Here is a 27,109-nt window from a genome sequence, read left to right as displayed (position 1 = left end):
GAAGCTGGGGGGCAATTCTTTAAAAAATTGCCCATGCATGTCTGCTTTTCCACTAATCTCCCTGAACTTGGCTTTGAGATCAAAGTTGGATTGCAGGTCAATGAGCTCCATTTGAAGCACAGGAGGGGCATCTTGCACATCAAAGGAAAATGGGTCCACAAAACTTTGGAAAGTGGCTCTGTGCTTTTTGAAGTCTGCAAATCTGTGATCAAGTTCCTTCTCTAGCTTAAAAATTGCATCCACATATTTCTCACCACTGAATAGTATACCTGCATCCACAAGTTCCTTGCATGCTGGGAAATGGCAAAGGTTTGTCTGAGAGAGCTGGGATTTCCATAACACAAGTTTTGTGGAGAATGCTCTCACGTTGTCATAGGCAGCTCTGATAAGCTGCCCCAGGCCTTGTAACAACTTGTTTAGTACATTCAGCTTATGTGTGATGTCAACAAGAAAAGCGAAGTCCATGAGCCATTTGTGATCACTTAACTCAGAAACAGCATTCCATCCTTCTCCATGAAGATTTTCACTTCTTCTCTCAACTCAAAAAATCTTTTCAGGACATTTCCCCTGCCGAGCCAACGTACCTCAGTGAAATAGAGCACATATCCATATTCTGACTCCATTTCCTCTAAAAGAGCATGGAACCTCCTGTGCTTTAACCCCTGTTATATCTGTGCCCTCATCAAGAGCAACTGAGTATGCATCAAAACATTTGGCTTTCTCACACAGTTGATGATAAATGTCACTTGACATGTCAGAAATGCGCTCTGCCACAGTGTTGGCAGAAAGGCTGATTTTGCTAAACTGACCTTTTTTTCCAGACAGATAATACTTGCAGCCTGTAACGTGCATTTTAAAACAAACGCTCCTTCTGTGAATGGTTTCCCTGCCTTAGCAATCATCTCATTAACCATGTAACTAGCTTCGACTGATGCAACATTTTCTTTGGTTGCTTTCTTGCAGAAATCTTGTTGCCTTATTAGGCATGCTTTAAGACTGGCAACCTGCTTGGCTCTCTCATTTCCGTCCCCAACTAATGCGATTTTTATTGCGATTATTTGGTAAGTGAATAATTGCGAATACTGCAATATTTGAAGACCGGCCACGAGCCACAAAATGTTGTATGGAGGGCCGTAAACGGCATGCGGGCCACGAGTTTGAGACCCCTGTGCTATCCTGTCTTTCCAGCTTCTCTTTTACTCTTTCATGAATACTCAAAGTACTTCTATATGAAAGAAATTTACGGGGTCGCGAGGTGGCGCTAGAGGTAAGGTGTCTGCCTTGCAAGCGCTAGCCAAGGAAAGATAGCGGTTCGATCCCCCATATGGTGTCCCATATGGTCCCCCAGCGCTTAGCCAGGAGTAACCCCTGAGCATCAAACGGGTGTGGCCCAAAAAATAAACAAAAAAAAATTTACTCGTTTTTTAGGTGTTGAAAACATTTATGAAAGTGATAAATAGTTTAAAATTATTTTTAAATTACTCTCAGGGGTCAGAGCGATAGTACAGTGAATATAACTGGAGACACTGAGATTCATGTGATTGAATCTGGGTCCTGGGTGTCCTTCTCCATTCCTTCTTTCCTTTCTTCCCTCCTTCTTTCCTTTCTCTTTTCCTTTCTTTCTTCCTCCCTCCCTTCATTCCTCCCTCCCTCCTTCCTTCCTTCCTTCTTTCTTTCCTTCCTTCCCTCCTTCCTTCCTCCCTCCCTTGTTTCTTTCCTTCCTCCCTTTCTTCCTCTCTCCCTCACTTCCTTCCTTCCTCCTTTTCTCCCTTCCTTCCTTCCCTTCTTCCTCCCTTCCTTACTTCTTCCTTTATTCCCTTCCTTACTTCCCTCCTTCCCTCCTTCCTTCCTTTCTTCTTTCTTTCCTTTCTTCCTTCCCTCCTTCCCTGCTTCTTTCCTTCCCTCCCTCCCTATTTCCTTCATTCCTTCCTTATTTTCCTCCTTTCTTCTTTCCTTCCTTCCCTCCCTCCTTCCTTCTTTCCCTCCTTCCCTCCCTCCCTTCCCCTTTCTTTATTCCTTCCTCCGTTTCTCCCTTCCTTCCCTTCTTCCTCCCTTCCTCCTTCTTCCTTTATTCCCTTCCTTCCTTCTTTTCTCTTTTCTTCCTTCCCTCCCTCCCTCCTTCCTTACTCCTTTCCTGTCTTCCTTCCTTCCTTCCTTTCTTCCTTTCTTTATTCGTTCCTTCCCTCCTTCCCTGCTTCCTTCCTTCCCTCCCTCCTTCCTTCTTTCTCTCCTTCCCTCCCTCCCTTTCCCTTTCTTCCTTCCTTCCTCCTTTTCTCCCTTCCTTCCCTTCTTCCTCCCTTCCTCCCTTCTTCCTTTATTTTCTTTCTGCCCTCCTTTCTTCCTTCCCTCCCTCCCTCCTTCCTTCCCTCCCTCCTTCCTTACGTCTTTCCTGTCTTACTTCTTTCCTTCCTTCCCTCCCTCCTTCACTGCTTCCTTCCTTCCCTCCCTCCTTCCCTGCTTCCTTCCTTCCTTCCTCCCCTCCCTCCCTCCCTCCCCCGTCCCTCCCTTCCCTCCCTCCCCTCCCCCCTCCCTTCCTTTCTTCCTTCTCAGGAGTGGCCCCTGGTGGTGGTTGGGGGCATATGTGATGTGAGGAATTTGAATCAGGTTAGCCACGTTAAAGACCAATGGTTTTCTTCCTGTACTATCTCTACAGCTCCCGTTTTCAAACTAGAAACAGTGTCCTCTATAGAATACAATAACTTTCTGTCAATATTAAGAACTAGAATTTTGTTTGGGCTTATCAAAAACTGGAAGGAAGCAAGGTTGGATGCTTGGAAGGAAGAATGAAAGGAAGGAAAGAAGGAAGAAAGGAAAGATGGAAGGAAGGAAAGAAGAATGGATGGAGGAAGGAAGGAAGGCCTATGATCAGGATATATTCTGGTGGAAACAAATATATATATTTACAATATATATATATATTTATTGTATTTTTAATGAATGGTTAACTTCTCTGAAAAGCATATTTTATAAGGAAGAATGATGAACTATATATTTTTGTGTGCATGTGTGCAAGTACATATGCACAAGGATGAGGGGCAGCATTTTTGATAGGAAGAATGGGGTTCTGTAATGACTGGGGACACATTAGGATTGATATTATAGGGAAATAAATGAAAGGTTTTAAAAATAGGTATAGCTAGTGATAATAGCAAGAAAATAGTGTAGATTTCAGTAAGGATCTTTGGATTGTGTATAATGGAACCTTTATGATGGGTGGAGTCATACACTCAGCTGTGGTGTTTAACAGGGTTCAGATGCTTTTCTTGCATATTTGCATACAGATTCATACATGTCTTCTCAATGGGGTTCAAACAATCTGCTGTTGTACAGAGAGTCTCAGATAGCAGAGTGACAGGAAATGTACTGAGTGCATGTGGGAAGCAACAGAGCTCAAACTTGGGGCTTTATATTTGCCAGACAGAGGCTTTTGCCACTAAGCCATGGACATTCAAGACATATTTAAAAGGTGAGGCTGGTACAACATGTTGATGTATTTGGGTGTGAATCAAAGAGATTATAGAGGGTGTGATCTCTCCTCTATCCCACTGTCAGATAAATCATAAGTATATCTTAATGGTGAAAAGCTGAGAGAGGAGGAGGCTTCACACTCATTAACTATTGGTTAAGTTAGTCAAGAAAGAAAACACCATTGATACAAATTTAAGGTAATAGGTATTGATAAATACTTCTTCAATCTGCTGAGATTATAAGTATATAAAATAATTTGGAATCTCTCTCTAGGTCAAATAAGATTTTTAGGATTTTAGGTGTTGGTGGTATAGAAGCCATTAAGAGAATACAAAATATTTAGACATCATGATAGTTTAAAATAATTGATATTTAAAAGGGGTTAATATTTGTTCATGCTTAAAGCAAAAGATGAAAAAATATCTTAACATTTTCTCATGAAGACTTATAATTTACCTAGTCTACCATTAGTATGCAAGTTTATAGGCTGAAAGTGTGGGTAGGGGAACATTTTTGACAGCATATTACTAAGAAGTTGTATACTTTCCTATGAAATAGGGAGCAGGATAATTTCTTCAAGTTTTACAAATTTTCTTCCAAATGTAGCATTGGCATGTTATCTAATAAGAAAAGCACACCACTTACCTAATCAGCTTAACTCCATGTAACATGTGAACCTTGCTGTAACCACGTAAATAAATCAAGCTTAAAGAAGATGACAAAAGGATAATAAATATCCCAGAAAGCTATCTTTTGTTTTCAATTGTTATGGGCATTTTACCTAATTTATTTCTAATTTAATTCTAACTAACACTTGCCATATCTAGCTAATTTTCCTGCATAGTATTTTTACATATTTCATTTTTAATAATTTATTGGAAGAAATTTAAACTTAAAGAACAATTGCCAAGAAATGGCACAATGAATTTTCACATATTCTTCTTCTGAACTCTCTGTTCTTAGAACTATGTCATATTTTCTTTATCACTTTCTCTTTATATACATATATACATATATAAGCACATGTTATTATTACTTTGGTGGTGCTAATGGTGTTCAGTGACATTTTGTAAATACAATAAATTTTAACAATATTGTAATCATATCACTTAAGTTATAATTTAATAAAACAGAAAACAAACAGGTAGGGGTCCCTACCCAAAACATGAGCAATAGATAGTGTGGGATGTAGAGTGTGTGCTTGTGATGTTGCCCAGCCCTGGTTTGAATCCTGGGCACTATATACAATCACTTCAACAGGGATCACTCCTGTGCACAGAACATAGCCATTGAGCACTGCCAGATGTGGCCCTAATACAAAGAAAAACACTAGAAAAAGAAAGAAAGCACGCCCATCCTTCACTCTTCCTCACCACACAAAAAAACAACCTTCTTGACAATGTCATTGCTTTGATTTTAGACTTCTAAAATCCAGAAACAATTACTTTGGCCAATGTGAATAGTTTTGACAATTACTTTTTCCTTAGGATGAATTAATTTCTAGAAAAATGTGAGTCATCCTGAACCAGAAGATATCAGTTTTCCTATGATTCCCATAGAATTTGAAGTGCCTTTTAAACTCCAACTAGAAATAAAAGTGATTCAATTGTGGCTTGGATAAACATAAAAATGGGTACATCTTGAGATAAATTGACTATTGCAAATGCACATGTACTTATCCATTCAGATATATTTATTGGTTTTAAAATACGCCTAAACTAGGCCTGAGAGTTAGTATAGTGGTTAAGACAATTGCCTTTCTGCAGCAAACCTGGGTTGGATCTCTGGAATAGCATGTAAGCAACCCCCTGTGCACTGCCAGTAATGATCTCTGATCACAGTGCCAGTAGTAAATTCTGAACACAGTCAGATGTGGTTATAAAATAAAATAATGTCAATAGATCCAATACTTCCTTTAATCAAAATTATGACTGCAATTCTCATTCTTCCTCAACTTAAATTATGGGTGGGTAAGACTTAATAATTTGATTCTAATGTGTTGAAGATGTGGAAAGCGAAGATTGATCTAAAAATAGATCAGGATGCTCAGAAAGGCTCCTGACTTGGGGGACCATATGGGACACTAGGGGATCAAAAACGTGCTTTGTCTTAGGTCAGTTGCATGCAAGGCAAAAGCCCTACCGTTGCGCCATCAGAAGGCATAACTTTTTATTTGCTCTTATTCTTATACTGCTTGTCCAGAGCATGGCCAGCAAGTCAACATATTATCAGAACATTTAAGCAGCGCTTGAGAGGCAGATTGAGGCCTAGTGCCAACAACTAGCAAGCAGCTGTAATTCTGCCAAAAATCATATGAAGATGCCATCTTAGCAGATCCCAGCTCCAGTGAAGCCTTCAGATGATGGCAGTCCAACAACACCTTGACTGAAACCTAAAGTATTCCTGATCCAGAACTAGTCCCAAATTCTTGACCTGTAGAAACTAGAAAATGAGCAATTTTAAGCTGTTATATAAAACAGTAATTTGTCATATAGAAATCTATAATTAGTAATTATTCTAATTGAATGAGCTAGATTTGTAGAATATGAATAGAAATATTCACTAATCTCACTATCTTCCCCCTCTTTGCTAGCTTTCTTCCTTTGTTCTTAGCAGTCCCCACATGAAACATTTTCAGACATTAAAAATTCTGCTTTCATGTAATAATAATAAAACACCTAACCCTTATTCAAAAATTTTTATCCCTCTGCCTACACAGAAATCTTTTTAGGTTTGAAAGCCTATGTTGGGATGGAAGCTTGGTTAGATTCTTTATTCCTCTAGTTCTACTGCTACTCATGAGGTTTTCTTGTTTTCTGCAGTCTCCAGCATCAGATAGCTTAGAAGAAAGCCAGTTGAACAAGGTACATAAAGATCTTATTTGACTAGTTTGACTATAATCTGACATTTGTGCCTTCTGGGAATGGTATAGTGGTATGCTGGAATTTGCCTGCAGTAACTTGCAAAAAATAATTGTCCAATTATCAGGAATCTTGGAGGGTTGTTAAGTACATGATTACATATTAAAAAAATTAAGTTCTATATAAACTTACAACTAAATGATTAAAAATGATTATAAACAGTCATCATCTCCTAATTATTGAACTAAATTTTACTATTATGTATATCTACTATATGTACATGGTTGAAATATTTTATAATGATGTCATGCAGTGAATCTTTTCCTACCTCCATCTTCAGTACTGTCCCATTGGTATTTTGAAGTTGGCTATGATGCAGAACAGAAGCCAGGGGGTTAAGTAATGAAAATAAAAATATTGTACTATATATTTGGTTATTAGGACTATTAGAATACCATTCCAAATGCAGATCTTTATTTCCATGGAATGCTTCTTTTGTTTTTAAGTTCCCCTTCGATCTTTTTTATTTTAAATAACTTCTTTAATTGAATCATCATGAGATACATGGTTACAAAGTTGTTCATGATTGAGTTTCAGTAATACAATGTTCAACACCCTTCAGCAGTGCACATTTACTATCATCAATGTCTCCAATTTCCCTGCCTTATGCCTTGTGCCCCTAAAATGCTCTAAATTCAGTTATATACCAAATAAAAATCCAAAGCCCTTTGGCTTAGTTTTCAGAGCATGCAGCAAACTTTCCCTTTGCTTCATATGAATATAATCATAATTTTCCCCTTCCATTTACTTTGTTGTTATGGATTGTGTTGCATGATTTTCTGTGGTGCATTGGAAGAATCACACTTACAGTACTTGGGAGTAAGACTGGAAAGATCTGGGGATTGCACTTAATAATGTGAGGTAGAGCCAGGAATACCTGTGGCCCCGTGCTCTGAATGCAAGTGTTCTACCAGAGAGAGTCCTTGCGTTCTTTATACTCATACTCAGCCAAATCAGTTTTGGTGTGTGTTTTTCTTTATATTTTGATTTTGGGCCACATCTGAAGGTGGTCATTCTGGCTTGGCACTCAGAGATAACTCCTGACGGGAATCAGGGGACCATGTGGGGTGTTGGGGACCAGACCCAGGTCTACTACATGAAAAAGTAAGCACCTTACCCAATGTACTAAACTTTCAGTTTGTAAAAGTATTTTTGTTGTTTGTTTGTTTGTTTTTGGGCCACACCCAGTGGTGCTCAGGGGTTACTCTTGGCAATGCACTCAGAAATTACTCCTGGCTTGGGGGACTATATGGGACAGTGGGGGTAGAACCCAGCCACGTGCAAGAAAAAGCCCTATCTGTGTGCAACTGTGTAGGCCTCTGTAAATGTATTTTATACTTTGTTTCTAGACACACCTTATTCTGTTGCTTAGGCAGGTCATATAAATATATCTCCCCTCCAAATATGTCACTCTGATAAAAGAATTATTTTGAGCAAATGAGAATTCAGCAAGAATCCTGGAGCTTTTTTAGTATAATATTTTTTCATAAACTCTTGAAAAAATACAGTATTCCATAAATACCATCTCCTATAGAAATTTTATAGTCATGAATAAAATGGAAAACATCATGACAGACTTGAACAACTAAAGCTTTATTCTATTACTTTGCCTCATATGTAAATATACATTCCTGCTGTTTGCTGCTCTTGAAACTTGAAAAATCATTTTCTTTGACAATTCTTTACAGATTATTGTTCTGTTAATGTATTCTCCCACATTTCCTTTGAGTTATTAATATTGCCCCCCCCAAATGATATGCACTGTGTTCATGTTCTCTTATTAACTCCCTTTAACTAGTAATTGTATAAGTACCATGTAAGAGGAAAAAGAATGTTTCCTTCCTTTTATCTATTATTTTAAAGAAAAAATTCTCACTGCTCTCCCCCATTAAAATCTTACCATAATTTAATAAAATTCAAACCTCCCTACGCTTCTCTTTCCTTTCCTTGACACACCTGGCAATGCTTAGGGTTTAGTCTTACCTCGGGAATCACTGCTAGGAGTGCTCTAGGAACCATATAATATGCTGAGGATCAAAATCAGGTCAGCATATGTAAAGTAAATACTCAATCCACTGTATCATCTCTCTAGCCCCCAAACACTATATATATTTTTTTGGGGGGGAGAACATACCAGGGAGACAACCAGGGATTACTCCTGGCTATGCACTCAGAAATCATTCCTGCCTTGGGGGACCATATGGGACACCTGGGGATCAAACCGTGGTCCTTCCTAGGCTAGAGTGGGCAAGGCAGATGCCTTACCATTTGCGACACTATTCTGCCCTCCCAAAACACTATTTTCTAAATAGAAATACCTATAATTGACCTGAAGCAAATAGGTCTTAATGTCTCAAAACTATAGTTAGTGCCCAGAAGGACAATCCAATGAGCGGGCAATGTTAAAATATTATGTTAGGGTCTTATTCTATTGAAATTTGACTAACAGCTTTGCTGACATTTTGGTCCTCTATCCAGTCTGTGAGTGCTTTAAAATCTAGGAGTTGATTATGTATAATAATCCTTTAGTATCTTATATATCTTTGAACTGCTCACATTTATAACTTCTACTATAGTATGGTTTATACAATAAAATTAATTAAGGTTAGAAAGCAGTCACATGTGTGTAATTTAAAAAATTCTGACACTCAATCCAATAGGCCAAGACTTATGAAATAAATTTAAAAAATGTAGCAGTGTATGAGCACAGAATTTTGATAGGTACTGCATAGTATATGATGATCCACAGATCTTGCGCATCCTGAATATTCAAAGGGACAAACGCCAGAGTATAACTTTGACCCACTACCTTTGCATCCATTAATACAGGAAAACAATCACAATCTCTGCAGCAATAATTTTAGTAGTTCTTGGAAAAAATTGCCAGCTTCCTTGTTTTTTGCCCTATTTCCTTATAGTAGGGCTGCCTCCCAAAGGGCTAGAAAGATTAATACAGTGGGTAGGGTGCTTGCTTTACACACAGTAGACTCTGGCTCAATCACTGATATCACAAATAGGAGTTATCCCCAACTAAGAGTGATCCCTTAGCAGAATAAAGAGTAAGCTCTGAGTACTTCTGGGTGCAACCCCAAACAAAAGACTGCCTTTAGCTTCCATTGTAACTCCCTATCAAGGAATAAAGGAAGCATTTCCTTTTCCTACTAGTCTTCTACACTCTCTCTGACTTTGAACACTTGCCAAACACAGGTAATAGTGGTTGACTTATTGTAGCAAGCTCTGTAAAAACATTTTCTTGTCATTTGGGAATGCTCCATTTACTTCCAGACTTGGAATTTAAGAATTATTATAGGTAGTTTCAATGATTACCTAGAGCCCCGAAGATTCAAGAGAATGGTTTGTAATTTCACTAGGGCTTGAATGAGAATGTACTCACTGACCTGATGAACAGAGAGCTTGACTGCCAAGTGCCAGACAACTTTGCTTTTATAGTTCTATTGTGACATATGCTTTACTGGGGAAATGAAACTCTCTACATTAGGTGACATTTCTGAAGGTCAGACTTAATAATTGATGAGTTTTAATGGTCTACTATTGAGACATTCCAAAAGGATTTGAATAATAATCAACTTTGAAGTGTAAAAGGAAAATTAATAAAATGTGAAAGATTAACTGAAACCCAACTACAAACATGTTTGTAGTCAGGTGGCTTAAATAAATATATTAATTAAAGAAAAAGACTGGAGTTACTATTTAAGCATAGATTCCTTGAGGGCAATGAATAATCTGGGATACTTAACATTTATTCACTCTGCACAATAAAAAAGAAGTGAAAGATTAACCTTTCTAAGCCTTATAGGGAAAAAAGTGCTACATAGAAATAAGGGTCAGAAATTTACTTGGGTATAAAATATCTAAATGTTGGGATTGTATTTGTAGAACTTGTTCTCTGGAACTTAGATCTTTCTGGATTCAAGATGGGCTACTAGGACCTAATGAACTACTCATCAGAAGTTGAAAAGTTATTAAACTAAAATGCCTACTCCCTAAGCTACTCTTTTTTTTTTTTCTTTTTTGGTTTTTTGGGCCACACCCGGTGACGCTCAGGGGTTACTCCTGGCTATGCGCTCAGAAGTCGCTCCTGGCTTGGGGGACCATATGGGACGTCGGGGGATCGAACCGCGGTCCGTCCAAGGCTAGCGCAGGCAAGGCAGGCACCTTACCTCTAGCGCCACCTCACGGCCCCAACCTAAGTTACTCTTAATCACAGCTTAGTTTTCCATAGTGTTCAACCTAAGTTACTCTTAATCACAGCTTAGTTTTCCATAGTGTTCACAACACTTAAATGAGCTGACAGTTGGACAAAATCATCTAAAATAAAGAAACAAAGTCTATTTCATAATAATGTATCTTGTAATTTTTCTTTTTTGCTTTTATTTTTGGTCCATACCTGGCTGTGTTTAGGGCTTATTCTTAGCTCTGCACTCAGAAATCACTCCTCACAGGCTTGGAGGACTATTAAGGTGTCAGGGATCAAATTTGGGTCAAAATATAAGGCAAAAGCTCTAATCCCAGAATTATCTCTCCACCCCATATTGAATAATACTAATAATTACTGTACTAAAAATGACGATGCTGATGATGACTAGTTTGTAGAGCATAAGCTGGGAACTTTGGTTCACTGCTGCTACTTAATATTTTTAGAATGAACAGAGAAGACCAACATTTGAAGTACATTTTTCTATTAAATGTTTATAAATTTCACACCACTGTAATGTGAAAAAATTCTCAGTCAAACTAAGTTTAGCCTAGTTACATATGAAAATGTAGACAGTTGGGATTAATGGGAGGGATAAGAGACAATTTTATGATTTCTATAGAAGTTGAACTGATCAGATCAGCTAGAAGTCTTCTTTATAAAACTTTAATCTTTCTGTGTATAAATACACAGAGGAAGAAATGACTGGAACGATTCAGAATGGTGCCATGGTACAGAAATCATGCAAGTTTTAGTTTTCAAGTTGATTCATAAAACTAGTACATTTGAGGGTGCTGGAGAGATAGTGCAGCCTTAAGGCGTTTGCCTTGCATGTGGCCCACCTGGGAGGGACCTGTTCGAATCCCGGCATCCATATGGACCCCAGCCTGCCAGGAGAAATTTCTGAGTGCAGAACCAGGAGTGACCCTGAGTGTTGCTAGGTGTAGCCCCAAAACCAATCAATGAATTAATAATTGAATAAAGTTTTTTTTTAAAGTAGTATATTTGATTCTGACACTGTTGGAGAGAAAATTCTGACACTGTTGGGAAACTTTTATTAATGCTTCCACCAAACTTCCCCTCTTAAGTAATTTCAAGTAGATATTCAATGTTTTTGTCTTGCATAACATTTCTAGATGACACAGTATATACTAATAGTTTCTTAGAACTGGACTGGGTCAACACAAAAGTTGTCTATTAGTACTGTCTTACTAGTCGATTTAATAAATATTCAATTATAGACAACAGAAAGTATATATAGAAGACAATTCTTTTGGGGCCACACCTGGTGATGCTCTCAACAACTGACTGTTGTCGGGAATCGAACCTGGGTTGACCGAGTGCAAAGAAAATGCCTTCCCGACTCTGTACTATCCTCTGGACTTAGAGGGCATTTTCTTAACAGAATTCTTTAATCCCATTTTTTTGTTTTTTAAATAACCTATCAGGATGCCGACAAAAATATTTTAAGTTATTCAAGAGTTGTTTTTTTTAATCTAGAGCTTAATAATTTTAAACACGAGTGCAATAACTAAATTCTGCTACATCAAAGTAAACACGCAGATGCAAAAACTCATGGGCTGGATCGACTTCACATAGACATAGTTGCAGGAAGCAAAGTCCAGGATTTTTTTTTTTTTTTTTTTTTTTTTGCTTTTTGCTTTTTGGGACACACCCGGTGACGCTCAGGGGTTACTCCGGACTGCTATGCGCTCAGAAATCGCTCCTGGCTCGGGGGGACCATAGGGGACACCGGAGGAATCGTCCGTCCTAGGTCAGCGCCTAGCAAGGCAAACGCCCTAGCGCGTCCAGGTCTGCTCAACTAGGGGATCAACACAAACGCTGAGCTGGCGAAATTTCGCGCCGCGTCATCCGGGACACGCTCCCAGCCACGCCCACCCTGGCGCTCGCGTGACGTCACCTGCGCGCGCCGCCGCCATCATACCGGGGCGGGGCCGCCAGCGCAGAAGTGTCCGGCTGGGGGGGCGTGGCCGGGGCCGGAGGGTCTTGCTGCTTGCTGCTCCGGGCCTTGCCGGTGCGGACGGACGGACGGACGGTCTCTCTTCTCCCTTACTCCCGCTCCCCGCCGTCTTGGTGGCATCGCTTCTGCCAGGTGGTCTTAGCGGGGGCGGCGCTGGGCCCTGGAGCGAAGGGCAAATGTCTGGCGGCGTCGCGAGCGTCGTGTGAAGCCGGAGCCGCGGCCGTGGCGGGCCCCGGTGGAGCTTGCCCATGGTGCCGCCACGACGCCATCGCGGGGCAGGAGGAAGGCCAGGTAGGCTGGCAGGGCCGGACCTTGGAATCGCCAGCCCGGGAGAAGAGCCCGCAGAGAGAGACGTCTGCAAGGCGGAGTGACGGGATTGAGGGTGGGAAGGCTGCGGAGGCGGTGCAGCCTGATCCACCCCTGCTTGGCATGGAGCTGACTTGGGGGGACATGCAGCCGGGTCCCCACCACACTTTGGCCAGGAATGGGTCCGACTTATGGGGGTGATCTGAGTGACAGGGGCGCGTCAAGCCTGGGCCACACTCCTGGGCTTTGATCTCTGCAGGGGACACACGTCACTGCCTCGTTTAACAGCTGTTTTTCACACTCTGGTATTTTCTAAAATAACAGTGTAGAGTCTCTAGGGTGGGCGGCTGGACCCTGGAGGGTGCTTCCTCCTCTTCCTCCTTCTCGGAGGTGATTGCAATAATTTAGTACCCCGACACTCCCAGCAAACTACTACTTCTTCCTAGGATCCAGATTACCTCGAGTGGAGGTCACTGGCGTGACCCCAAAACACCCCCAACTTCTGTCAAGACTGTCTCCAGGGAGAGTAGATTTTTTTTTCCCCCAAAAGAGAAAGGCGACCACATTCTGTATTTACACGAAAAGGAAACTCGGAGGAACTGTTTTCCTTCCGTGGTTAATAACTGACGTTGCTACTTTCCTCAGAGTATATCGTTTCAATGCACAAGAGTTTTAACATTGAACGCCCTAAGGAAAAAAGTCACCAACAGTTTAACACACTCGTGTTTTCATTTAGCCTTCCTTTCAAAGCAGATTGTTGCTTTATTTACAATAAAGGATGTACTGAATCTTGTTTTGAGTGAGTGATCATTGTTTTAGATGTACTGAATCTTGTTTTGAGTGAGTGATCATTGTTTTGTGATTGTAGGTGTGCTGAGTTCCTCGCCTCCTTTTAGACTCAGCTCTGCCAAGTTTTCAGGCCTTGAGGACCTGAGGAAAGCCTTTAAATTAAGGTAAATTCCACACCTTTTTTATGGTCTGGTTTTCTGTCAAATGTCAGGTTTTGATCATGCTTGTTCTCTCTCTGACTCTCTGTCTCTCTCTGGCTATTTTTTTTTAAAGAATTTCTTCTAATATGATGTTTGTTTTTTAAAACACAGACTGCAAATGGTGTGTGTATTTATCATGAACCGAATGAATTCCCAGAGCAGTGGTTTCACTCAGCGCAGGCGACTGGCTCTGGGGATTGTTATTCTCCTACTTGTTGATGTGATCTGGGTGGCATCCTCAGAACTTACTTCGGTATGTAATTCTGATTTTGAATGATACTGCATTTTAGGAACTTAACTTACATTATAGCATACCTCTAGGCAATACTCTCGTGTATAATTAAAGCAGTATTTTAATACTTTTGGTTTATGTGTTTTCTGTCAGTACAAGTGGAAACTAAAAGGGCATCTTCATTCTTATATATAGTTTGTATCTTTGGGGAGCATTCTTTACAAAGTGAGACAATATACATACTAATACTTTTAAAAGTATTTTTATTTTTTTTTTCAAAATTCCATTTCTTCATGTAGACATTCTGTTTTTCAGCAGACCAATCAAGAGGCAAATCATTTGCTACACAATGTTTCTGATGAAACAAGTGAAAGTGATTTAGGTGTATGTCTCCAGATCACTGTTGTGTATGTGTGTACATTGGCATGATTTTTGATTCAAATCTCACTTTTCTACTTATAAACTTTTTGGCTACTGAGACTTATAAAAAGATAAATAACTTATTTTTAGAACTAACTGCATTTTAGCTGTCATTTTTCAGGCTTAAGGCCAATATACCAAAGGAAACAAGTATTCTAAAATAAACTTTGGTGTCAAAAGAGCATAATGACAATGTTGGTCATAACCACACATAGCCAATAGTTGATACTTGATACTGACACTGTATCTCATGAATACTTAAAATTAAAAAAATTGTTTGGAATTTGGTGTTTTGGGGATTATTTTTAAGATTAACATCCTAGGGGCTGGAGTGATACCTTTTTTTTTTTTTTTTTTAATGGGAACTGTGCTTTGTGCTTAGATACAATGGTGATTGGAAAGAATCAGTGCCACACCTGGTGGTACTTATGTGGGGTAGCATTAGTCACAGGTCTCTTGTGCACGCCTTGCACATACCTGGCTTATGATCTGAACCGTATCACTCATTCTGTTACCTTATTTTTGGAGGGCAGGGTGGGGAGTAGTGTGAGTCTCTTAAGTAGTATTCAAGAGGCCTGTTGTGGACCCGTACCACGAGTTTACCAACTGTGCTATGCTGGGGATTCAGTGAAATTTGAGGAACCATATGGTCCCAGGGACAGAATTGCAGTCAGCTACATGTAAAGTGTGCACCTTATACCTTTTAAGATCTCTCTTCATTTCTGTTATATCTTTTATTTTATTTTTATTACATTTTTGTTTGTTTGTTTTGCAACTGGTCAGCCAGCCAGCAGTGATCAGTGATTACTCCTGACTGCTCTCAGGAATCACTCTTGGTTGGAAGGAACCATATAGGATGCTGGGGATTGAACCCTGTCCTGTGACTTATAATGCAAGTGCCTTCCTCACTATACTATTGCTTCGCTTTGCCCGTTTTGTCTTCTAAGTCATGTTTATTCTTTAACTAGGTTTCCCTCACTGTTTTCCTCTTCACCGTTTTTATGATAACATAGATTTGTTGAAGTAAACTTTTCTCCTGTGATATACATATCACTGCCTTACTTAGTCTTTCAGGTGACTCGCTGCTGTAATCATTCTATAGTTATGGTGGCTTAAACAACAAACACTTCTCACACTTCTAGAGGTTTAGGAGCTCCTCCAGGATTGGGGATTGATAGAACTGGTATTTGAAGACCTTTGATTCCAAGATATCAGGGATTTTTTTTGTTTGTTTTTATTTTCTATTTTTCTTTTTCTTTCTTTCTTTTTTTTTTTTTTAAATAACTGTGTTTTTACTAGACAGAAGGTGCTTAGAGAGCCTTCCCCTCTGGGGTGTGGCCCCAAAAAACGAAAAACAAATAAATAAATATTCATACAATTACTGACACTCTTTAATTAGCAGTTATAAAATAGTGGTTCTTTTTTAAATTTTTATATGGAAACCATTGTGATTTACAGTTCTTCATAGTTGAGTTTCAGACATACAATGTTTCATGGCCAATTCTACCACCAATGTTGACCTCCTTCCACCAGTAATATTTCCAGAGCACATCTCATGCTACCACCCCTTGCCTGCCAGTATAACAGACCCATTTTAAGTTTAGATAGTTAATGTTTGGGTCTCATGATTTCACTGTCGTTGATTCTGGCTTGGGTCTTTAGTTCTGTCCTTTCTTAACACCTTTAATGCACTTGAGATCTCTTGGCCCCTGTCCCCCATCCTTTCATATTTATATTTCTCCTCCACTCAGTTTCTTTTCTTATCCTTGCTATACTCTGAGGTCTAGAGAATTCTTGACCAATTTCATATAAAGCATTGCATTTCTTCATACAATTGTTCTAAATACCACACATATGTAAGAACATTCAAAACAGTGACCTTTTTTTTAATGGTAAGTTTATATTTATTAGCTATAATTCTTTAAGTAGAACATTTCCACAACTACTCTATAGTTATCCTAATACATGTTTCACATAGGGGAATTTATATAAATACGGATTTAGTTTTTGTTCAATTTAAGAGTATTGTTGCCTGGCAGTGCTCAGGGCTTTCTCCTGGCTCCACGCTTAGAAATCACTCCTGGCAGGCACAGGGGGACCATATGGGATGCTGGAATTTGAACCAGTAACCTTCTGCATGAAAGTCAAACACCTTACCTCCATGCTATCTCTCTGGCCCCGACAACTTTATAAAGTATTCCTTACATACTTTTTTTGATTATTTATGTATTTGATATGTTTTAAGCAATTGTAGTTATCAACCCTTTTCATACTTAAAGTATTCTGTCTGTATTCAGTTCTGTTTTTAGTATTACCCCATTAAAGTTAAACATCCTGTTCACTTTCATTTTTTTTTTTTTTTTTTTTTTTTGGTTTTTGGTTTTTTGGTCACACCCGACAGCGCTCAGGGATTACTCCTGGCTCTAGGCTTAGAAATCGTTTCTGGCAGGCTTGGGGGACCATATGGGATGCCGGGATTCGAACCACCGTCCTTCTGCGTCTAAGGCAAACGCCATACTGCTGTGCTATCTTTCCGGCCCCTCCTGTTCACTTTCTGGCACAAGTTGTCCAGGTTTATATTTCCTACCCCATAGTTGGATGTAGCTACTTTTTTTCAAGGACCCATAATTTCTTTTTTGTGTAAAATGATACAGATGACTATCTGAATTCTAGAAGTGCTCTAGGTTATCATTTTTCTTTTCTCCATGCCTCTCCCTCTCTTCCCTTCTCCAGTTTTGGGCCACACCTGGCTATGTACTCAGGGATCACTCTTGACTGTGCTCACTGAACCTTATAGAATACCTAGGATCAAACCAGGGTCAACTGCTTGCAAGGTGGGCACTTTACCCACTGTACTTTCTCTTCATTGCACATAATCAGGATTATTTTTTAAGTAAATAAAAAAGTCTTGATTGCATGATTGAATGCAATTTCCGTTTTAAATGAAGAGAGCAGGTTTTATATAACTTGCTAATGATATTGAACTTCCTGTGATTTTCTTCATGAAAAATTTGTTTTATTGTCTTATTTTTTATGCTATTTCATTTATGGTGTAGTGCCGAACCCTTGATACATAATCCAGGAGTTGCTTCTCTTGGGAGCTTCAACAAAGTTTCTATTGGTCTCTCTTCCTGTAATACTCCCATAAGTATCTGTATTCCCTGATAAGATGGTGCTTAGTATTTTATGCTGTATACTCGTTTTAGATATATCATCTTTCATGAAAACCTGTTCATGTTTCTTAGTCCCTGGCACAAAGTACTGTTGTATAGCTGGTTTTCAGTGAGTGGTGAACAATACTTGTGTAAGCTGTTATTGCTTTGGAAATATTAGCTCATGTACCCAAGACAAATATAATAGTTCAGAAGGATCTCTATACTGATTTTACACTTCTTATATTATCTTTTCAAGTAAATGTTTAAAGAGTTACTAAAATTATATACTGGTTTCCTTATAGTTTGTTTGATTTTTTTCCTTTACAGTATGTTTTTACTCAGTACAACAAACCATTCTTCAGCACTTTTGCAAAAACATCTATGTTTGTTTTGTACCTTTTGGGCTTTATTATTTGGAAGCCTTGGAGACAGCAATGTACAAGAGGATTTCGAGGAAAGCATGCTGCTTTTGTAAGTTTTTAATTTAAGTATTGGGGACTGGGTACTTTTTATTTTTATTTTTTTTAGTTTCAAGATGTGTTAGGTTTCTTGAAATTGAATCAGATTATGGTAGGACACATTCTTTTCTTCATTTCATAAGACCTCTGAGTTGTCAAAAATTATTGAACTTCCCCAAATCAATGAAAAGGAAAAAGGAGCTAAAGCAAAAAAGAGGAGTAATAACTGGAGCCTTTGGACATTTGAAGACAGGCTGAGTGCTATTAAATTTGTTGTAAAGTTAAGGAATCAGAATAATTCAATTTTGCATACTAAAATAATATATTTCAGGACATTGTTACAACTTGCAGGTTCATATTGAAAGAGACGGAAAGTTCTAATAGTGATTTATTTTCCTTGTTGAAGTTTAGAAACTGAATTTTTGACACTGAAGAATATGTAGCTTATTAATCATTGTTTTTCTCAATTTTTATTTTTTAAAAGTTTGTGATAAAGTAGATATAACATCATATTTAATATTTTAACCTTTTTTCTTTTTTTTATATATATTTTATTTAAACACCTTGATTACATACATGGTTGTGTTTGGGTTTCAGTCATGTAAAGAACACCACCCATCACCAGTGCAATATTCCCATCACCAATGTCCCAAATCTCCCTCCTCCCCACCCAACCCCCGCCTGTACTCTAGACAAGCTTTCTATTTCCCTCATACATTCTCATTATTTCTATTACTCTTTTATGTGTACAATTTGTAGTATGTCTTAAAATAATAGCATATTGTAGCCTATATGAGTTATTCGAAGACTTGTTGGATTTTTTGGTCAGGGATTTATTTTTGAGGAAAAACTAGGAATAAATACTAGCTCACGTATCAAAATGTGAATATGTATTTTTATTTCATTTGATAAAAGTAATCATTGTAGAAATACATGTACATCATTGTACTGTTACATATAGAGATATTCTACATATACTTGTTTTGTGTGTACCTTTGTTGTATATGTTGATAAGTTAGAAAATATCAAGAAATTAAAAAAAAACTAAACTCTACTGTTCAAGAAATAAACACTTCTCTATGTTGGCATATATCTTACCATTTCTAACATGTTTATTTTTATAAAAATAAAGCTATTGTGGCCTGATTGATTATATTCTTTTCTACTCAACAGTTTATATCATAAGCAACTTTTTTATAATTTAGTATTACTAGTATGTTAAGTATTTTTAGATTATAATAATACTGTTCATTATTGAAAACAAAATTATAGTCACTGAAGATTAAGGTAGTGTAAATGGGCTAAGGATGATTGAGTACCTGCCTTGTAGGCATGAAGTCCTTAATTCCTCCTGGCACTGTTCACATGCCGAGTGCAATCCCAACTGTACTGCTGTTTGCAATTACTGGTCCCCTAGCAAAAGCGTGTGATCTCTGGAGTATTTTAGCTGAAGTGCGTACTCTCCAATGAGTGCCACATCCAAGAATGTAAAGCCCTGGTGAGCACCATAGTCAAGTAAGCAAGCAATGCAACCAAGTGTATGCAGATCCTTACCAGCAGCACAGCAGGAGAAAGGAAATAGTTCAACTGGAGATTCCTGTATACATGTTAAACTATATGCCTGAAGTCCTATAATGCAGTAGACCAGTGCTAACTCAATTATTTTAAAGGAAAAAGGAGACTTGAAGTGTTTGAAAATAAAGAATATTTTATAAACCTGCAGCTCAGTGTTTACTTGTATGCACTGAAGAATAGAACATAAAAAGTTCAGTCTATTAGTTTTTGTTTTTTTTTGTATATTGGTTAGGGGTGTGTGGCTATTTCCAGTCGTGCTCAGGACTTACTTACTCTTGGCTCTGTGCTCAGAGCACTCCTGGCAGTGCTTAGGGAACCATATGGAGCTCCAGGGATTGAAACTGGCTTAGCCACTTGCAAGCAAGGCAAGCACTTTACTCACTAGACTATATTCATCTGGACTTTATCAGTCAGTTTCTAATCCAATTTTATTTTTCACTTAACAATATATAATAAATACCTTTTCTAGGCTAACAAATATTATTTCTATCTTTTTATATTAAACCAGTCCCTGGCAGGTTGTTTTTTTATTTTGATATAAATAAATAGAAATATTTTCATTCAAATATATAATTGTTGTTTTGTTGTTGTTTTGGAGGGGGTGCACACCTAGTACTGCTGAAAGGTTTCTTCTGGTTTTGCACTCAGGAATCACTCCTGGTGGTGATCCTCTGGAGGACCATATGAGATACTAGGTATTGGGGCTAGTGAGGTGGCGCTAGAGGTAAGGTGTCTGCCTTGCAATTGCTAGCCAAGGAAGGATTGCGGTTCAAACCCCCAGCGTCCCATATGGTCCCCCCCAAAGCCAGGGGCAATTTCTGAGCGCTTAAGTAACCCCTGAGCATCAAACGGGTGTGGCCTGAAAAAACAAAAAACAAAACAAAACAAAAAAGAGATGCTAGGTATTGAACCCAGGTTGGCATGACCCCAATTTTATAACTATATACTTTAAATAATTTTTTTGTTTGTTTGTTTTTGGGTCACACCCAGCAGCGCCCAGGTGTTACTCCTGGCTCTATGCTCAGAAATCGCTCCTGGCAGGCTCAGGGACCATATGGGATGCCGGGATTCTAACCACTGACCTTCTGCATGCAAGGCAAACAGCTTACCTCAATACTATCTCTCCAGCCCCTTAAATAAATTTCTAAGAGCCGAAGTGCTGGAAAAGAAAATAACGTAAAATAAAAACATTTTTGAAGCTTCCTGATAATTGGAAAATTACAATTTTTAAATTACTACTTGTAGTAGTTATATACTAATGTATATGTCTTCTGTGAATTCATTGAGATTGAATTTCATTAAGATTGAATTCACAATGAAACCTCAGCATTTGCAATTATTATAGATGAATAATGGTAGCTCATAAATCTGTAAGATTTTGCTTACTTAATAAAACCTATTTGTTGTTGTACATTAGAATGTACTTGTTATTTGTTTCATTTTTCTTTTTTTTATTTTGTTTTTGGGTCATACCCAACAATGCTCAGGGATTACTCCCAGCTTTGTACTCAGGAATTACTTCTGGCAGGGTTGAGGGGCCAGATGGGATGCTGGGATCAAACATGGGTTTGCTGCATGCAAGGCAAGCTCCCTACCTTCTGTACTATCTTGCCCCTCTTTTCCATTTTTCTTGTTTCTTAAAAAGGTTCTTATTAGCTTGGGTCTGGTGTTTGAATCTTGATCTATTGCTTGCTATTCATCTTAGGGAAGTTATTAAGGTTCTTTATATTTCAATCAGGGTTAAACATAGAAGTAGCTGTGGCCACAGCTATACAGTACTAGCATAGGTTCTCAAAGTGTGATCTAGGGTTTTAAGGTTTCATACTATGGCAATTACTATATATTTTGATAATACAAAGATGTTATTTGTTTATCACTAGTCATCCATTTTATCCTTGTTGTATGAAATATTACAATAGTATTGTATAAAGGCATATGTTTTGTAATTATAACAGCTTGGGCTTTATTTCTGGTACTATTATTTTTTATAAATAAAATTAAGTTAACAATACTACCTTGCACAGTTAAATACTTGGCATTTGCTGCTGCTGTTATTAATAGTTATATTCTTATATATAGTCTATATTTTGGAATTTGAAACTATGCCTTTGTGACAGTACTGATAATAAATAATATTTTATAATATTAATTTAATTTAATTGTATGTGTCATTATCAATAGTTTGCAGATGCCGAAGGTTACTTTGCTGCTTGTACAACAGATACAACTATGAATAGTTCTTTGGTAAGTGCTTCCTTTCTCATCAGGAATAGAGTGGGTGGAGTTGAACCCTAGTATAAAGGAACTGAAATAGCATTGATAACACTTATGGATATATTAGGATATAGATGGTTTTTACCGGGGGGGGGGGTGTCCTCTATTTGGTACCAACCACATGGTAATTTGGTACTTTTTTTTCTTAGAGATACCTGGGATCTAAAAGTTAGCAATTTAGCCACTTCTGGGGACCTAATGGAAAAGAAAATTAGTTGAGGAATGAAATAGTAATGAAAAGCCTTTTGTCCCTTGTTTTCTACTGGCTTTGTCACTTCATGTTCATTTTATTATTATCATATAAAAGGAGATGTATTTGCTTGATGCAGACTGTAAGCAGATTGTGTATTCATTTATCTCACATTTCAGGAAAAAAAAATTTTCTTTTTGGTTTTTGGGTCACACCCACCACGCTCAGGGGTCACTTCTGTCTCTATGCTCAGGAATTGTCCCTGGCAGGCACGGGGGACCATAGGGGATGTCAGGATTCGAACCACCGTCCTTCTGGACACAAGGCAAACACCTTACCTCCATGCTATCTATCCGGTCCTGAAAAATTTTTTTAAAAAACTTTATTGATTGATTGGTTTTTGGGGCTCCTGGCTCTTCATTCAGATCACCCCTGGCAGGCTGGGGGACCATATGGGATGCCGAGAATTGAATTGCATACCTCCTGGGTTGGCTGCATGCAAGGCAAACACCCTACCGCTTGTGCTATCTCTTTTGCCTCTCAAGAAAAAAATTTAAGAATAGTTGTTTTAGGCTTTGAAAACAAAACTTTGATGTTTTGTGTGTAAGACTATATTTGGGAAGGTATAAAAATAGCAAAATAAAATAATGTTCACTTATTAAGCTTTTATCATGCATAAAATTGGAGAGTAGCATATAAAATATATTCTTTGAGATGTTATATCAATTTATGAAACTGTACCTTATTGACAGTATAGCTTTTTCTTTATCTGCCTTTGAGAAATATGTTGCAAGTAGAATAGGTTACCGGATGTTATGAATAATTTATAAAAATTATATTAAATGTTTTTAATTTCTTTTGTGAATCTTAAGCATCAAGAGATTAATAACAGTTGTCACTAAGTGTGGAAGACAGGCAGAGTTGTAATGATTGCCTACTATTCTATTAAGATGAATATGTCTTCATTGTTCTACGCCAAGTACTATAATGAAAAGTTGGTTGTAGCAGAGGAATTGTTTTTTAATTTCTAGATGCTGTTGTCTTTTTTCTGTTTTTCATTGTTAGAATCCTACATAAGGAGTTAAAAAGAGAAATTAAGGAAATACATTTTAGCATTTTATATTACTTTAAAAGCAATCTAGTTGGAAAAAAGTATCTTTGTTTTATTATTTTTCTGTTTGTTTTGGGAACTCATAAGACAGAACTTAGGGCCAGAGCGATAGCGCAGTGATAGGATGGTTGCCTTACACATGGCTGACCTGGGAAAGACCACGTTTGATTCCTGGCTTACTACAATATGGTCCCCGAGCCTGCCAAAAGCGGTTTCTGATCACAGCCAGTAATAAGCCAGGAGTGCTGCCAGGTGTGGCCAAAAACCCCAACCAAACAAACAAAGACAGAACTCAGGGTTTATTTCTGGTTCTTTGTTCTGGGGTCACTGCTGGTGGTACTGGGGATGGAACCATAATATGCAGGGAAAGCATCTTAACCCCTGTATTGTCTCTCTGACTCAAATATTATTTCTTAAATATATATTATTTGTAGATCATATGTAAAAATGGTTGAGGAATTTAGAGCAATGTAAAATTATAGATCTTTGGAGCATGCTTATGCAAATATGATTTAAATTTATTTCTCCTACTTGGTTATTTTAAATCTCAGCTTCTAGAAATATTTGACTAAAATACTATCATAAGGTCGTTATAAGGACTAATGAAATGTTTAATTGTTGCCAGTTGGTAAATAGTAAAAATAGATAAGTGGTTAACAGTTGTTTTCTTTTCACTATGAAGGTTTTTAGGAAATTTTGCTTTACTTACATGTTAAACAATAAGGAAACAATTGGCAAATATACATATGTATCAAATACATTCACATATTACCATATGGTGTGTCTGTGTCTATTTTCCCTTTTAAAACTCTTGATCATTGAGATGACTTTTTCTTCACTATTATATCTTTTGGACCTGGAACTGCTCTTAACATCTTGGTTACAAACTCAATATTGTTTTTAAATGAATTAATTAATGAAATAAAATGAGTTGAAAGCATGAATGAAAAGGAATGGCAGAGATCTGTTCATATTTTGCAATGCTGTTCTTTTACATGTCTAAGCTTTAAACCATTTTTTGCCACTGTCAATATGTGTATCATTTTTATTTCTGGTTGTTTTTGGACCACACCCAGCAATGCTTGGTGCTTAGGTGACCAGGCAGCAGCAAGGATTAAATTCAAAGCTCCGGCATACAGTGTATGCAGCCTTTGAACCACTTGCCTCACCCCTTTAGTCTTTATAAAACTTTGAAAATTTATTTTGTTTATATGTGGTGATGAATGGTCGCATCTTATATATCTATATTTTACCCACTTAAAATATTAGTATTATGGGGCCAGAGCGATGGCACAGCGTTAGGGTGTTTGCCTTGCATGCTCCTGACCCAGGACAGACCATAATTCGATCCCCGGGCATCCCATATGGTCACCCAAGCCAGGAGCGATTTCTGAGCGCATAGCCAGGAATAACCCCTGAACGTTACTGGGTGTGGCCCAACCCCCCCAATATTAGTATTATATATTTGTGTTCATATTTATTTATATTTGATGTTATATTCCAGAGTGAACCTCTGTATGTACCTGTGAAATTTCATGATCTCCCAAGTGAAAAGCCGGAGAACAAAGACATTGATTCTGAAAAAAGTAAGCAAAACGTAAAATTTCATAACTCAAAAATGGGTACATATTTTAGTTATTGAGTATTGAATTAGTTGAGTACATTTTTCAAAAAAATTTTAATAATATTAGCTTTGCTTTGGGATCATAGTTGGTTGTTCTTAGGACTATTCCTGGCTCTCAAGAGTGACCTCTGGTGCTGCTGTGAAAAACAGACAGGGAATATTGGGGATCAAATCTATGTCAACAGGTTGCAAAACATCTGTTGCAAGCCTTTTTTACTTTTTCCATTCCTTTTGCCCTTGTTACAGGGAGGGGAGGTTGGTTTTTTGGGCCACACCAGTGGTGCTCAGGTTATTCTTGGGTCTGTGCTCAAAAATTATTCCTGGTACGCTTGGGGGACCATATGGGATGCTGGTAGGCTGCATGCAAGACAAATGCTGTTTTATTGCTCTGGTGCCCAATATCACAGTAATTTTTAACCTGACCTCAGACTCAGTGATTCATTGGGTACTGGGGTCACCTTCATCATTCTTTTGATCCATGGCTTAATATTTGACCTATAATCTGTCATCCAAAGGTATGCATAGAAGTTTATTAAAATAATAATAATTCTATTAAAATCTGTAGTTTCATTAATTTTGTAGATATTTTCAGTAAATAATATTCTCTATAGTTAAGAATCTTGATTACAAAAGTGCAGCAGTGTTTCTGGTTCTTCTAATTAATAATGACAGCTTCAAAATAAGTACTATATTTATTTATCCATAATGTAACTGTACAATAAGTGGACTTATAGAAGAACTTGCTGCATGTTTGGCCAATTTCATAAATTGTAAGAGTATGAAGGAAAATATCCAAGTTCAATTTTTAATTAAATGCTTAAATGATTAAGCAGTTGTATACATACTTCAAAGCCCATTTGAGTATTAGTGTCACTTTTTCGAATCTTTTTTGGGAGGGATTTAGATCACATCTAGTAGTGCTCAGGGGTTAATCCTGGTTCAGTGCTCATCAAATGCTCTTGGCAGGCTCGGGGACCATAAGGGATGCAAGGGATCGAACCTCAGGTCAGCCACATGCATGGCAAACACTACTGCTCTGCCCCATCAAAGCTTTATTTATAAATGAAGACCTTTAACCTGTTAAGTCTTTTGAATAAGCAAAACTATCATGGGTAATATAATTGGCTCATTGTTGACTGCAAGTCTAATTATAGGTATATTTAGTAATATATGCTCTGTAATTTACATGTGTGAATTTTGTTAATATAAGTGGAAATATTCAGTGATTTTTGTTATGGTTTTTTTAAGCTCCCAAGAAGTCTCGTGTCAGGTTCAGTAACATCATGGAGATTCGACAGCTTCCATCAAGCCATGCTTTGGAAGCTAAGCTGTCACGCATGTCGTATCCTACTGTGAAAGATCAAGAATCATTATTCAAAACTGTGGGGAAACTAACTGCAACTCAAGTAGCAAAAATTAGCTTTTTCTTTTGCTTTGTGGTAAGTTTTATAAATATGTTTGGAATTTGAGTTCTGGAACATGTCACTAAAGTGCAAAAATATTTAGGTTGTATTAGCTTGTAAATAATGCTGCAACTACTCATATATCTAGAGGCTGGTATTTCCTCATGGTCAGAATATTGTATTGTTTTCTTTTATACTATGCTATATATATATACAGTGGCTAGGAATATATAGGCAAGAGTTTTCTATATGTGTTAATTGTTTTAAAATTTTGGCCATGTCTGCTCTGCACTCAGCTTTAACCGTATTTTTCATACCATAAGACACACGTTGCCCTCCCCCCCCCCCCAAAGATGGGGAAAAATATCTGTGCATCTTATGGAGTGAATTCCTCCTGCAACTAAAGCCTGAGTGCGGGGAGGAGAGCATATACTAAACACATGACATTGCAGTGTTAGGCCCATTTATTGCGCAGACATACCACATAAAATCAATTTAATGCACTTTCACTGTCACATATAGGCTATTTGATTTGTACTGGGACTTTTATTTTTTTTAATGTTAATGAAAAAGTATTTAAAAAGTGTTTTTTATTTTCTGATGTAAATAAAAGACTTAGGTGAATGTGTTTAACCAGTTGTGGACTGGTATATTGTGGACCGGTGGCCTCGCAGGCTGATTGTTCCCAGCCATCATCTCCTGATGGTGTCTTGTGTTGTGTTTATTAAATATTTTAATACACCATTTGCTTTAGAATATTTTTACTTGTTTTCCTCATATAAAAAC

At 37.8% G+C, this 27,109-nt stretch overlaps 1 protein-coding gene across 1 annotated transcript in view; it reads left to right on the top strand.

The window, feature by feature from the left end:
- Positions 1–12,662: 12,662 nt before the first annotated feature.
- The window catches only part of SLC35F5 (solute carrier family 35 member F5), a 49,254-nt gene continuing 34,807 nt past the window's right edge, over positions 12,663–27,109 (top strand). The window contains exons 1-7 of the mRNA XM_049773575.1: positions 12,663–12,877; positions 13,761–13,845; positions 13,993–14,134; positions 18,016–18,159; positions 21,903–21,965; positions 24,801–24,882; positions 26,169–26,359. Of these exons, the coding sequence (XP_049629532.1) occupies positions 12,835–12,877; positions 13,761–13,845; positions 13,993–14,134; positions 18,016–18,159; positions 21,903–21,965; positions 24,801–24,882; positions 26,169–26,359 (750 nt within the window). The 5' untranslated portion in view covers positions 12,663–12,834. The remainder of the gene's footprint in view (positions 12,878–13,760; positions 13,846–13,992; positions 14,135–18,015; positions 18,160–21,902; positions 21,966–24,800; positions 24,883–26,168; positions 26,360–27,109) is intronic.

Source organism: Suncus etruscus, chromosome 5, assembly GCF_024139225.1.
Source record: "Suncus etruscus isolate mSunEtr1 chromosome 5, mSunEtr1.pri.cur, whole genome shotgun sequence".
In the NCBI taxonomy this organism is placed as follows: domain Eukaryota; kingdom Metazoa; phylum Chordata; class Mammalia; order Eulipotyphla; family Soricidae; genus Suncus; species Suncus etruscus.
This window is presented reverse-complemented; position numbering and strand designations above follow the sequence as displayed.